The following is a 12,579-nucleotide window of genomic DNA, read 5'->3' as shown; positions in this document are numbered from 1 at the left end:
AAGGGTGTTGGATTGAAAAGAACCTTATGGTACACATGTCTAACTCCTTGCAAGCAACCTTACTGTATGATTCTTGCTGTGTGATGCTGTAATTTGTGGTTTTACAAATGATTAGACTGCCTCTTCAGATGACTTGCATATTCTTTTTAGAAACTTATTTAAGAAATACCAATCCTGTGATTTTTAGATACCACCTAATTTCCTTGAATCCGAGAGTAATTCTGGGTGGAAGGGATTTCTGAAGGTTACTTGATATAGCTTGTAAAATGAGGTTTGTAGCCCAGAACAAATAGTTCTGTGATCCATGAATTTGAAAAAAACAAGCTTTCTGCAGATTTGTACCCTACATTTTCTGTTGTCCAGCAGGGTAAAAATGCCAACTGAAGCTTTTCCCGTGGTTGAGGTATTCAAAGCCTTTGGCTTTCCTAGGTGCTCTGGTGTCTAGCATGGGTTGCACTACTGATTCAGTCTTTTCTCTGAAGTGCTCATGGTACATATAGTAGATTAACACTAGCTGTGTGTATGTCCAAGGGCCTAAGACTGAAAAGACCAAGCTTTTTTTCTCGGCAGTAACATCATAGACAATGCAGCTGTATACGTGGCAGTGCCTTGTGCCCGCAGTCCCACTCCATCTGCAGGTTCTGCTGCTTCCTGGTCTTCAGCTTTGCTGCTCACCTCACCTCCTCTCTCTGCCTGTATTGCTTTTCTTTTGTATAGCCCTTCTTGTCTCCTTGTTGAAAAATGCAATGGTGCTTAAAAGAGAATGATGGAGGAACAGATATTCTAATGGGTGCATGCAGACAGTACAAATATGTTCTGGATTACCAGCCTAACTTCAAAAGGAGAAGGCAGAAAAAAAAAAGGAGAGTTTGGTTTACTATACCTGTGTGTTTTCTCTGAACATTTTTTGGACTGTTTCAAGTGTTCTAATTGTTTAATGAGTATAGTTTGACATCGTGCATCAGATCCTTCTGCTCTAACCCTGATGGCAGCAAAATGATTTAGATGAACATTCTTCTGCTGATGGGTTGTGCTTGGATGTTTTTTCAACGTGTTCGATGCAAACAGATTTTTATTCACTAGGAGATAAGAGTTAATAAACTTAATCTGTGTGTGTGTTCTTGCAGTGTATGTTGTTTGTAACATACTGGTATTCCATTGCTGCCTGCCTTTTTTTCAAGTTTTTCAAGTAGCAGCACAGGCAATAATAGCCACCTAAAGTGAAAAGTGAAGCAGTTCTGCCCATTTTTCCTTTGAATCCCAATGGCATTACACAACATCCTGATGAAGGCAGGGTACATTCTGCATCTTGTTTTCCATTGTGTTCCTAATGAGGAAAAGGGACTTCATCGTGTTCTTTTAGATACTTTGTTCCAGCACCTCTCTGCCAAAATGTTATACACAGGCTCTAGGGTTTCTCTGGTCACAACACAAATGTAGGTGATATATCTTGCCTTTTTATGATTAAGTGAATGGAGAAAAACTCATAATGTGGGCTTTTAATAATTCTATTTTGTGTCAGTGAGGCAGCACTGGAGTTCAATCTGAAGGAACTGTGTGGGGGTCATTCCCAACTAACTCAGCATGTGTCAAAATTAATCTTGTGTTGTATGTTCTACCTACTGATTGTCCTGTAATCTCTGAACTATCATTACTCGTGGTACACAGCAGTACTTGCATCCAAGAGAAGGTTTGGAGGTTTGTGAGGTTTGGAGGAGCAGGTTTGTGAGTTATTATAAACACCTTGTTGTTACTGGAATCTGGCAGTGAACTAGGCTCCGAAGAGAACAGCAGCATCTTCCCTTTGTTTCACCTCTTCATTTGGAAAACAGTGTTTCATAAAAGATTAATCTGTTCATAAAATTAAGTTACATAAGAAGAAAAGCTTTGTTGTTGGACAAAAAATAAGAAGGTGTTTTCATGGAGAGGAAGCACAAAAATGCTCGCTGTAAGGCTCAAACAATAATATTCGCAGCCTGAGTAGAAGCTGAGAGAGCTAGCAACCCATTGCATTTTGTATAGGGCTCAGGAGAGAAATTAAATGAAACATGCACATCTAAGATTTGTGGCCCATGAACCAGTGGCAGCGCAAATAAATGTGGTGTCTAATGAATAAAGCTTCTACCCAGGTGTTTGGACTCATACCAGAAATGTCTTTCTAGCCACTGAAATGGAATCTGTTTGGAATTGATACAGGAGACGCAGTGCCAGGTCCCTCAACTAGTATAAATCATCCCAGCCCATTAAATGTCAGGGTTAGGTGGGTTTACATCAGCTCAAAGGTCTGATCCATAGCCATGTGGTTCAAACTGGAGACGTGCTGTGAGGTTTTTCTAGGCTATATGAAAGCTGGCTATACGGAGCTTTGAGATCTTTCACTTCCTCCCTGTCAAGAAGGAGAAGGAGCAGAGTAACTGCCTCACGTACATGAAGCTCCTTATGATGACACATTCACGGATGTGTCAGAACTGTCCGGATAAATCCAAGCTCCATTATCATGCGTGCCTGTACCTCTCCCCCTCTTGGGCTTTGAGCTGGTGCTGAGGGCATAATGTTTGAGCTCAGTTCCCTACAACTTGTTCTCCCCCTCCCACACGAACTTGTGATCTGGGCAATGTTATCATGCCTCACTTTGTCAGGAGGCTCTGAGCTTCTTGGCAAGATGTTTATGCACTAGGGATGTGCATGCAATGTTGACAGCCATCTCCAATAAATTGCACGGTAGACGAGGAGAAGGACAAACCCCAGCATGCTTTGGAAAGGTTCCTGGTAAGCCCTGGCATGCAGATTTGGAAGCGAGACGGTCACACACTTGGCAGGTTCTGGGCCATCCTTAGCAGGGGGAAGGCACTGCCCAATTTGAACTCGCATTCAGGGCTTTTTCTTTTATGGCAGGCTAAAGAGTGAGAGAGTTGGAATGGCGGATTCCAAGTGACTTCGACTTAGCTCTGAGGAGATCTTGTCAAACCTCCTGTTTCTGTCACGTAGGTGTTCCCCGGCTTTTAGGTTCACTTGCTGACATCTAGCTCTACTGTTCTGAGTCCCAATTTCATCTACTCTGTTACATATATTTGTGTGTGTGTGTTGATTTTTGGCTTATATTGTGTATCTCTCTGCATGTGGTGGTGGGTCATTCCTTTTATTTTCACGTGCCTGTTGCTGTGTTTCATAGCAGGGGCTGAAAGGTGCACATTATTGATGTTTTTAATAGGATAGGGAACAGTCTCCTTCATCTGTTGATCCTTCCTAATTTCAAAGATTTAGACTGCAGAATCTAGATTTATTGGAGACCTGTGGGTTTGGCAAATGTGCTGTATGGAGAATTATAACTCAGCAAGGATAAAGAGATGTTAACTTCCTTCCTGAAAGCCAACATCAGGTTGTTTATTTCTGATCTCAAAAGAACAGGGACAATTTTAGATTTATTTCCTCTTTTGGCAGAAAAATTTGAGAGTGAAAGATCTCAAAGATTACAGCACAGCCATGTTAAAGAAGAGTGGATTACAGAAAGTTTCCTCTCTGTTGATTTTATCTGTGATGTTGTGCGTTAGCACATCTACTTCAGCCTCACAGAACGACTCCAGCAGCCAGGCCTTCCTGACAGGCCCAGGCCCTACGGGCTGGGCAGAGGGCTGGGGCTGGGGCTGGGAAAAGTTTCTTATCTGGGCAATGTTTTAAGTGGGGATTTTGTGAGGTCTGTGGCTACTTGGAAGGTGTTAAGGGAAAACTTTAAAGGAGCTTGTCTTCCCAAGGAGGACTGGTACTGTGAAGGCCACCATACTCACTGGTGTCATTGTTACCAGCTGTAGGCCTCTCACGTGTATAAAAGGGTATTAATTATCCTAACTTTTTAGGCTGCTGTAGGAGTGCATTGAAACATGTTAAAGCGCATGATCCAGGGTAAAGAATTTCTGGGTGACACTGAGGAAGTGTTACGGGATAGACCTGAAAATTTAAGGTTTTGATTCTTGGACACAGGTGATTTTAGGTACGTTAACAATCTGAGCCCTGAGTTTTCAGAGTTGGGTCTCTGTGTTGCTCAGGGCTTTCAAAGAGCTGTCCCCCAGGGTGTCGCAGGGCATTCAAGTCTGTGAAGTGTAGAGGGCACCTTTGAAAATGTGAGCATTGCTCCCTGGTGGGTGCCTCCTGTTCTCTCCTTTAAAATGGCAGGTATTTTCAGGCCCCGAAGGTGTGCCTTGGTGCTGGTGAAGCTCTTTGATCATCCTTCAGCTGTTGCCTGCAAGATGCTGCTGGAAAACTAAAAGCTGAATGTTGGTGAAGCAAATAGGCAGTAAACAGGGAAACATTTTGAAGCATCTCTTCAGAAAATGTGTGCCTTAGTACACAGGGAACAGTGGCTTCTGTAATAGGCAGCAGCTGAATTGTGCAGCTCTTTAAAAACATAAATCACAAATTTATTCAGCTGTCACGTTGAATTAGGTACGTAAGAGCAATTTTACTTTGTCATATAAAGAGTCCCAAACCACAAAGAGGTAAGGGAATACAGAAAACTGCTGAAGAAGAAAAGGCTGATAACACGCTGTGGATTATTTTATTTATACTGGTAGTGTTTTGCTTTTGTTGTTTTCCTTAGCTCTGTTCTTGGCAGCTACCTTCTTCAGCTTCTTGAAGGGTGAGTGGATCAGTGAAAGGCATGAATAACTTCTGAAGGAGACACTTCCCTAGGTTTTCTAATCATCTTTGTATTCTCTGATGCTCCTGGAGTTGGTGAATACTGAGGAATGACGTGACTGTGGTCACACTTTGCTACTCTGTACATCAGCCTTTCTGATTTCCTACCATGTGCTTGTGGGATTTGGTGAATGTCCAGAAATAAGCCAAAAGAAAACTAAAGAAAACTTAGTTAAGAAAACAAGGATTAAAAAAAAAAAAAGGCAAGACAAATGCAAAATAAATTTGTAAATGTAAAAAAGAGGCATTTAGTGGCAATCATTAGGAATTCATCCAGGCATTTTGTATCCCTAAAATCCCTATAGGATCACATCAGTGCAACATAAGGTACCTTGGAGTCATCCTGGGTGGAGGGGGCGGTTGCCTTATGCAAATCTGGAGGCGTCTCAGGTAGCTTAGCCTCAGAGTGAGTACCAACATATTTCAATCATAATGGCCTTCTCAAGTAGGTAAAAAAAAAAAAGGTAGCAACTTCCTTGCTTTATATATAGATTCAGTAGAAAACACGTTGAAACTATTGCTGTCTGTGCTACGAGGTGCTTCTCCAGAGGGCAGGGTATGCCACTGGGTACAAAGTTCTGAGGTGAGGTGTTGCCTCTGATTGTTGCAATAGCTATGAAAGTGGCTTTCTTTTTCTTGGAGCCAAAAAATTATATCCCAGTTTGTGGTAATCTGAAAGAACTTGTTTCTTCTCTGATTATCTAGCACAATTCCCAATAACCACGGTGATTCAGAGGCGAGTACCTTAATATTCCTGAGAAACAGCTTTCAGAAAGAGCTTCTGATCCAGAGTGTGATTTATTAATTAAAAGATTTTATATGCACTTAAGTTGTGGTGCACATTGGAGCTTAAGAATCCCTTTGTTCATAAAGTTCAAAGGCATGTCCAGACTACGTCCATAATGTTTGTGCTTCTTTAAATTTTTTCTTCATGTGCCAGGCTTCTCAAACTAGCACTGCTGGCTGTAGGCCTAAGAGGTACAATGTTTTCAGGTTAAGCCCTTTTAAAATTCAAGAGTTTCTCCAGCTCCTTCCACTAGATGTTCTGTTTCGGGGTATCACTTCAGTGGATAGTTTAATATTTCTTTCAAACAAATCTGTCTCATTACAGAAATGTACAGGGTCCATTTCTTTTTTGTAGTCACCCAACACTGCAGTAGTTGTTAAATGTTCTTCCTTTATCCATTATTCTGGCAAGCTACCCTGAAACCATCCTCTTGCACAGCTGTCTTTTGCCAGAGTGCCCATTAGCACTGAACTGTGGATGAGGCAGATGGGGAGTGCCCTTCATCTCCCTTCTGGTGCCTGCTGAGGAGCACCTGCAGATGCAGAGGTGGGGAGGGAGGCACTTGTTTCCCCTGCAGCCGGCACGCTTCCCCATCGTGTTTTCTTGGTCACATCAAGATCTGCTCAACAGGGAAGCAGCATTTTAACAGACATCCTGTATCTGTTAATCCTATAAATACACACCCATAGGCGCACAAGTACATGCGTACATACATAAATCCCTACTACAAATCCTGCTTCTGCTGTGTCCCGTGAACAAGGCTGCTCCTGCTAATACTGAGATTCGATAAGTTCCCTTCTTTCTCAATTGTGCGCCTGCGCCTGTCTGCCCAGGAGATGGAACTGCATTTCTAAGGGTAACGAAGTGCCAGAAGAGTCAGCAGAGCCATGAGGAGAGCCTTAAATCCACTTCGGCTGCTGTTACTAGGAAACCAGTTGGGCAATGCTCTTTGTGTCGCACCCAAGGCATGGATGTAACCTCTGCTTGTTTACTTGCAGGCGCTCGCGTTAATGCCAAGGACAACATGTGGCTGACTCCTCTCCACCGAGCAGTTGCTTCACGGAGTGAAGTGAGTAAGATTTGAGTACTCTGCTTTTGCACATAAACTCTTGTTTTGGGAAAAAAGCAAATCATTGAAAGCCACAGTAGGCAGCACAGTGACAAACGGGGAGGACTTTTGTTGTGTGCAGGGCCTTCAGCATTGCAGGCAGAGTCCAGCTTTTACCAGTTAATTATAGTTGCTTTTGAGCCTTTGATTTTCCCCCTGCGGGATGTGTTATGGTACTGTAGCAAGTTGTCCTGAGCAACCCTCAGCTGGACTGAGTGACCCTGGCTGAAGTGGAGTAGAGTCACCGTGGTCTTCAGGGTCATCATCATCAAGTGGTAAAATAAGGAGGAATAAACCCATACGGGTGTGTTCATGCTGTGTATGTGTATGTGCCAGGAGGGGAGTGGATGTGTGTGTGTGTGTGATCCTTACATGTATTACTGCACAGTTCATTTTGGTTAATTGCATTTCAAGGCATCCGTTAGCTTTTCTGTTAATTCACTCGATTCATGCATAAAGGAGGTATGCCCATATTTTTGTACTTGACAGCTAGAAATCTTCTGGCATCACGTTGTACTTTCTCCAATGCTATTTCAAGAAGCAGCAACAGTAACTAACTGGAATGCAGCTCAGGCATGACTGTTTTCAACTATACCAGTATTTTGGCTGTCCATTTGGGACCTTCTTCTATACTTCTGTCCTCCTAATACCTCGTTAACAGCAAGCCCAACTGCAGGCTGATTTGGCTGCTGGGGGCAAGGGGAGGGGATGTAGGAGAGACAGAGGGTGGCTGTTTTCCAGAGACTGATGGACTTGAATCACCTCTGTAACAGTCCCAGTGCCTGCCAAGCCTGGAGGCAGGAATCCTGGGCTCGCTTCTGAACTCAGGCATTGTTTGGCTACTGGCTGAGCTTCCCAGCTGCTGGCAGCTACCGAAACCCGCTGAAAGGAATATCTGATAGGATATGAATGCTGTAATGAGACAAAATACAAAAAGCCATGTTGGAAAACAAAGGTCAGACTTCAGCCTTAAAAAACAACAAAACAACTACACTCTTTCTGATTCAGGAATTGCAGTATTTGGTTCCTTCTTTTGGATGTGTCAGAGAACATGATTTTTATTTTTAATCACAGTTCTAACTGAAAATGCACGTCTTCTTATGGGTTTGTCTTTTACTCTTTGGCTGCTGACAGCCAGGTTTAAGATGAGAAGCTCTTCTCTTGTGCTGACAGTTCTGGTACCCCAGTGAGGCAGCAGGGAAAGGCGTGTGGTGTGAAAGAGTTAAGAGATTTCACTCCGATAACATGGGTTAGCTGTAAAGACTGAAAACAGAGGCTTACGCTATAGCTGCGGACTGGATGCACGTATGGAAATTATGCTAAGAAAAAGGTCTAGCTCATGCTCTCAAAACCAATAAAATTTAAATTTCCCCGTAAAGATTTTAATACTCTCTTTGTTAGTCTGATAGAGCAGCAGATCTGCAGATGTAAGCAAAAATGCATACACACTTAAAAAAAAATAAAATAAATATGTAACTATTATTAGCTTTGACTTTTCAGTCCTTATTGGTTAGTTTTAAAAATTCTCCCTTAACTTTTTCCTTCCTTCATTAATGGTCAAATTGCATGATTTTTCCTGATGATTTCATTTCACAGCTGGATATATCCCCAGTGAATTATATTTAAATGACTTTGAAAATAGTGGGCCTGTGGCTTAAAAAAAGAAAATCCTGTTGTGACATGAACAAAATATCATTCTTGGTGTTTGAAGAGATGCAAACTGAGCTAACTGAACAAATCTGTTAGGTGACAGTTCGTGGAGTGGCTGTAGAAAACGTAGAAATTGATTGAGAACAATTGAGAACAAAGAACTAAAACTCCTAGGAATGGGATGTATTGTTGATACAGACTGCAGGCACTCTCTGCGGCCTTTCTAGATACAAAAGTGCTTTTTAAATGTCCACATGATGTATTTGTTATTTATTAATAAAATGTTGGCTGGACTTACCAGAAAACTTTTCAGTTTATGGAAAAAGAATAAGGTAGTATGTAGGGCTACAGCTCTGCCACTGCCCAGCTGTGAGTTGTAATTAGCAGGCGAGGCTACTTGAATGCTACTGTGTCCCTGTGGTTCCTTTGTATTTTGTTGGTTTGTGGGGGGGGAAAAAAAAAGAAGAGAAGAAGCAATGTAATTTAGAGAGAGACTTTTTAAATCTGGCTTGCTAAATGGAAGTTCCATGAGTGGGAGCAGAAAAGAGCTGATGGTAAATTCTCAAGTGAGACAGGCCCTCAAGAGAGAAGAATACATTTTCTCACTGGGAAATATTCACTTTTAACCAACAAAATTAACCTTAAAAGATGTTGTTTGGTCTCAGGCTGACAGAATGGATGTTGCAGTGAAGACCCTTGGCCTGTGCTCAGCCCTTGGGGAGGGAAGGAATGCTAATGGCAACTGGGGACACACACCAGTGTCAACCCTTGCCTGTGATTCTCATGTTTTTGCAAAGCTAAAATTTTGTTTTTAGACATATATATTTTTTTTTCATTTTTCCTGTTTATAAATAAAATGTAGAGCAATTTGCTGTGATTTCATTGTCCAAAATGACATGCTCTTCATTTTGTAAATAACATGTGTAAGAGGATGCTCAGATAAGTCCATTAATTTCTTAAGGTATAGCACAGTTAGGACAACTGAGGTATTCAAAGTTAATCAACCAAACAGGTTGGGCTTTCTGCATAGGCAACTTTGTATATCATAAAATCTAAGTTGGGAATTTTGATTGCAAGCACACTGCTCTGCATGACAGCAAAGGTGATGCACAGTCTGACATTTGAATGAGCCGTACCGTTTCAGTAACCTGAGAGGTTGTTTAGGTGAATGTTGTTCTCTTTCCCTCCTCCTGGCCATGCCTGGGATGCGTAAGTAAAATGCATACATAACAGCCCTGAGCTGTCAAGAATATGTGCTCTGTATTTATTCAAACTGCTTGTTTATAGCTCTTAAGTGCTCCCGTTGCAGGAAGCAGTGCAAGTACTGATTAAGCACTCAGCCGATGTCAATGCTCGGGACAAGAACTGGCAGACCCCGTTGCACGTGGCTGCTGCAAACAAGGCAGTGAAGTGCGCAGAAGTCATCATTCCCATGCTGAGCAGCGTCAACGTCTCCGACCGAGGTGGGCGGACAGCATTGCACCATGCAGCTCTGAATGGCCACATTGAGGTGAGTTGGTTAATAGCAAAATTGATCTTTGATTATTTACTCATTTTTTCCTCTTTCAAATGTTTGTCCACTATGGCTGGGTCTGGACTGAGTCTCATATCCCTGACACCTGTGATTGCTGTCATTCAGCTGCTTCCCAAACTGTGTGCCAAGTTACCTATCTACAGAAGTAAGAGTGGCAGGAAAGCATGTCTGCAGAGCTGGCATGCAAGTGAACTGTGCATGCAAACTTGAGGAGCTGGCTGTGCCACCAGCCCTGGCAATTCAAGTGTGTCCTGGGCTATTTTGCGCTTAACTGCTTGAGAAAATAAAAGAAGAATGGAAAGAAGGAAAACCTGCTAGATTCATTTCATACTGAAGAAAAGTTCAGCTGTGTGAGATCCAGTCTGATTTTCTAATTAGTCTTCTAGAAAATGTGCTTTTTTTTTTTTTGAGATCATCCATGCTGCTTCTCCTTACCTTATGCAAGTAAACCCTCCTTCTATTTATTATTACAGTTTCTATACAAAAAAAACCCACAGTTTTGTAAATAATGACTCTTCATAAATGGTTTTGATAGTCTTTAAATCTGTGTGGAAGGATTCTTTCCGCACCTGAAGTTCATCTAGAATAAAATGTCTTCAACTGGAACAGTAGAAATCCGTCAACAAAAGTTGATCAGTTGACACTGTAATTAAAAGAAGGAAAGGGAAGAGTAGTTCCTGTAAAATAATGATAGTGTTTGGCCTTTAAACTACTGCTTTGGCCTTTTTCCAACTATTAATGGAAAAAGATAGTAATGCTTGAATCTAACAGTCATAATATCAAGTTCCTGATATTTTGAGTAGAGTATATCAGAAATTATAATAGAAATTACGCTGTTATTAGATGATCTCTGTACTGATGGAAAAGCACTGTACAAGGGAAAAGCAAATATGCAGCTCTGTAATTTATGATTTCAGAATGTTTTGCTGGAGAAGAAACTAGTTGAATGACATTCGGTTTTATTTCTTTTTTTTTTTTTACCTGATTTTTTTTATTTCTAAACATTGGATAATTGATAATAGGGAAAAAAGCTTTTCACTTCTTAGCCATACTGCCTAAAATTTCAGTATCTCATACAAAACAGCTTGATTTTATGATCCCAACTTTATCACTAGAATGCTTTGTTATAAGCTATTGAGTGTCTGATCCACAGGGTTTGTTTATTTGCTCTCATTACTACTAGATGGTGAACTTGCTGTTAGCCAAGGGGGCAAACATCAATGCTTTCGATAAAAAGGACAGAAGAGCTCTTCACTGGGCAGCGTATATGGGTAAGGCTCAGGTTGTTGTTTCTTGTTCTAATTTCCTGTTGACAAACTGTCAGCGTGTTTTACAATGGACAAGACACAGACCTGTCTGTGGAAGGTGGGAGATGTATTCACCCTGTTCAGAGAGTGGGTTGGCTGATTTAAATACACAGTGCTCACTTAGTTGTGGTTTTTGTTCTTTTAATGACTGGAAAACTAATTCAGTAAAGTGAACTTTGACCCATCTGACGAAGGGGAATGTGGATTGCATGCATTTCTTGACCAGGTTTGGAGCTATAATTAAGAATATTATGAAAGTGTTTTTTTTTTTCCTGTGTAAAACTCTGGGAGCAGTGTGAAACATCAGTGAAAGGGCCAGTGCATTAGCAAAAAAAGAAGTAATTTGTGGATAGTGAGGCTGGTATACCTGTTAAAACTCTTTTTCATTTTTTTTGAAGGTCACCTGGAAGTTGTTGCCTTACTGATTAATCATGGTGCAGAGGTGACTTGTAAAGACAAGAAGGGTTACACCCCACTTCATGCAGCTGCATCCAATGGGCAGATTAATGTTGTGAAACACCTCCTTAACCTGGGGGTAGAGGTATGTGGTAATGTGCTCCTTATGACTTCCATATTTGGAGATATCCTTTTCCTCTTTCTTATGGATGCTGCTACCTCAGCAGAATTTCTAAAGAAAATTGTTCCTGTTTTCTGGACCATGAAAAGCACCTGGTGCTATGTATAGTTTATTGGTGTAGGAACCAGAAGACATTCTGGAAGATAAAACGTGTGGTATGGACAGTAAACTCCAGGCTACCTTGCTGAAGGAAAAAAAAAGATAATCAGGAAGTATATGTTGTTCCTGTAGAGAAAGATGGAGTAATTAAGTCTCCCTTGGCTTGGCATTCCCTTTGATATGATGAAGTTGTTCACAACACATACATGGAGTACTTTCCAAAACAGCAGTTTAGGCTGTGTAAGTTTAGGATGTGCATTTCCTCTCTAGCTGATGGAGGGAAGGAAGAAGATCACTTTCATTCCAGAAAAGGTCTTTATTTCAGGGCACAGACTTCTCTTAGTCTAATATTGCCAACTCAATCGTCTAAAGCAACAGTGAAATGACCAGAAGAGTCTGTGCTGGTTAATTAAAGATAACAAATAAAGACATTGCTTTTATCAGCTTTATAGCCAGCTGACTTGACCTACCAAAAAGGTGTCAGAACTCTGTTTTTACAGGCTGTTGACTGTGAAGTTGAAGGGGAATAGGTGTTTCTGTTATCAGCAGTACCATGCAAATAATTACCTTCAACTTCCATATTTTTTGTCACTGGAGATATGAGCTTTGAGATGCCTGTATTTTGTGGAAGGGTATTCACAGCATCCATGAGTCTTTTGTGCAACCTGTCTTGCCATATTTTACAGAACAGTGCTTGAATTCCAAGCCAGTCATCAAGAAGTAATGTAATCTTAATTACATCTTCGTAATACTGAGCTGCTGAAAGCAGTTTCTTATTGAAGTGTAAATGGCTGTGCAATTTCTCCTTCCCTTCACTATGACACT

At 41.3% G+C, this 12,579-nt stretch overlaps 1 protein-coding gene across 7 annotated transcripts in view; it reads left to right on the top strand.

Moving 5' to 3' along the window:
* Positions 1 to 12,579, top strand: part of ANKRD44 (ankyrin repeat domain 44) — a 142,644-nt gene that overhangs the window by 74,366 nt on the left and 55,699 nt on the right. For all 7 annotated transcript variants that reach the window (XM_068686581.1, XM_068686580.1, XM_068686578.1 and 4 more), the window contains exons 4-7: positions 6,478 to 6,548; positions 9,547 to 9,747; positions 10,955 to 11,042; positions 11,477 to 11,619. In XM_068686581.1, the coding sequence (XP_068542682.1) occupies positions 6,478 to 6,548; positions 9,547 to 9,747; positions 10,955 to 11,042; positions 11,477 to 11,619 (503 nt within the window). The remainder of the gene's footprint in view (positions 1 to 6,477; positions 6,549 to 9,546; positions 9,748 to 10,954; positions 11,043 to 11,476; positions 11,620 to 12,579) is intronic.

Source organism: Anas acuta, chromosome 6, assembly GCF_963932015.1.
Source record: "Anas acuta chromosome 6, bAnaAcu1.1, whole genome shotgun sequence".
In the NCBI taxonomy this organism is placed as follows: domain Eukaryota; kingdom Metazoa; phylum Chordata; class Aves; order Anseriformes; family Anatidae; genus Anas; species Anas acuta.
The sequence above is the reverse complement of the archived record's forward strand: the minus strand, read 5'-3'. Positions and strand labels throughout refer to the sequence as shown.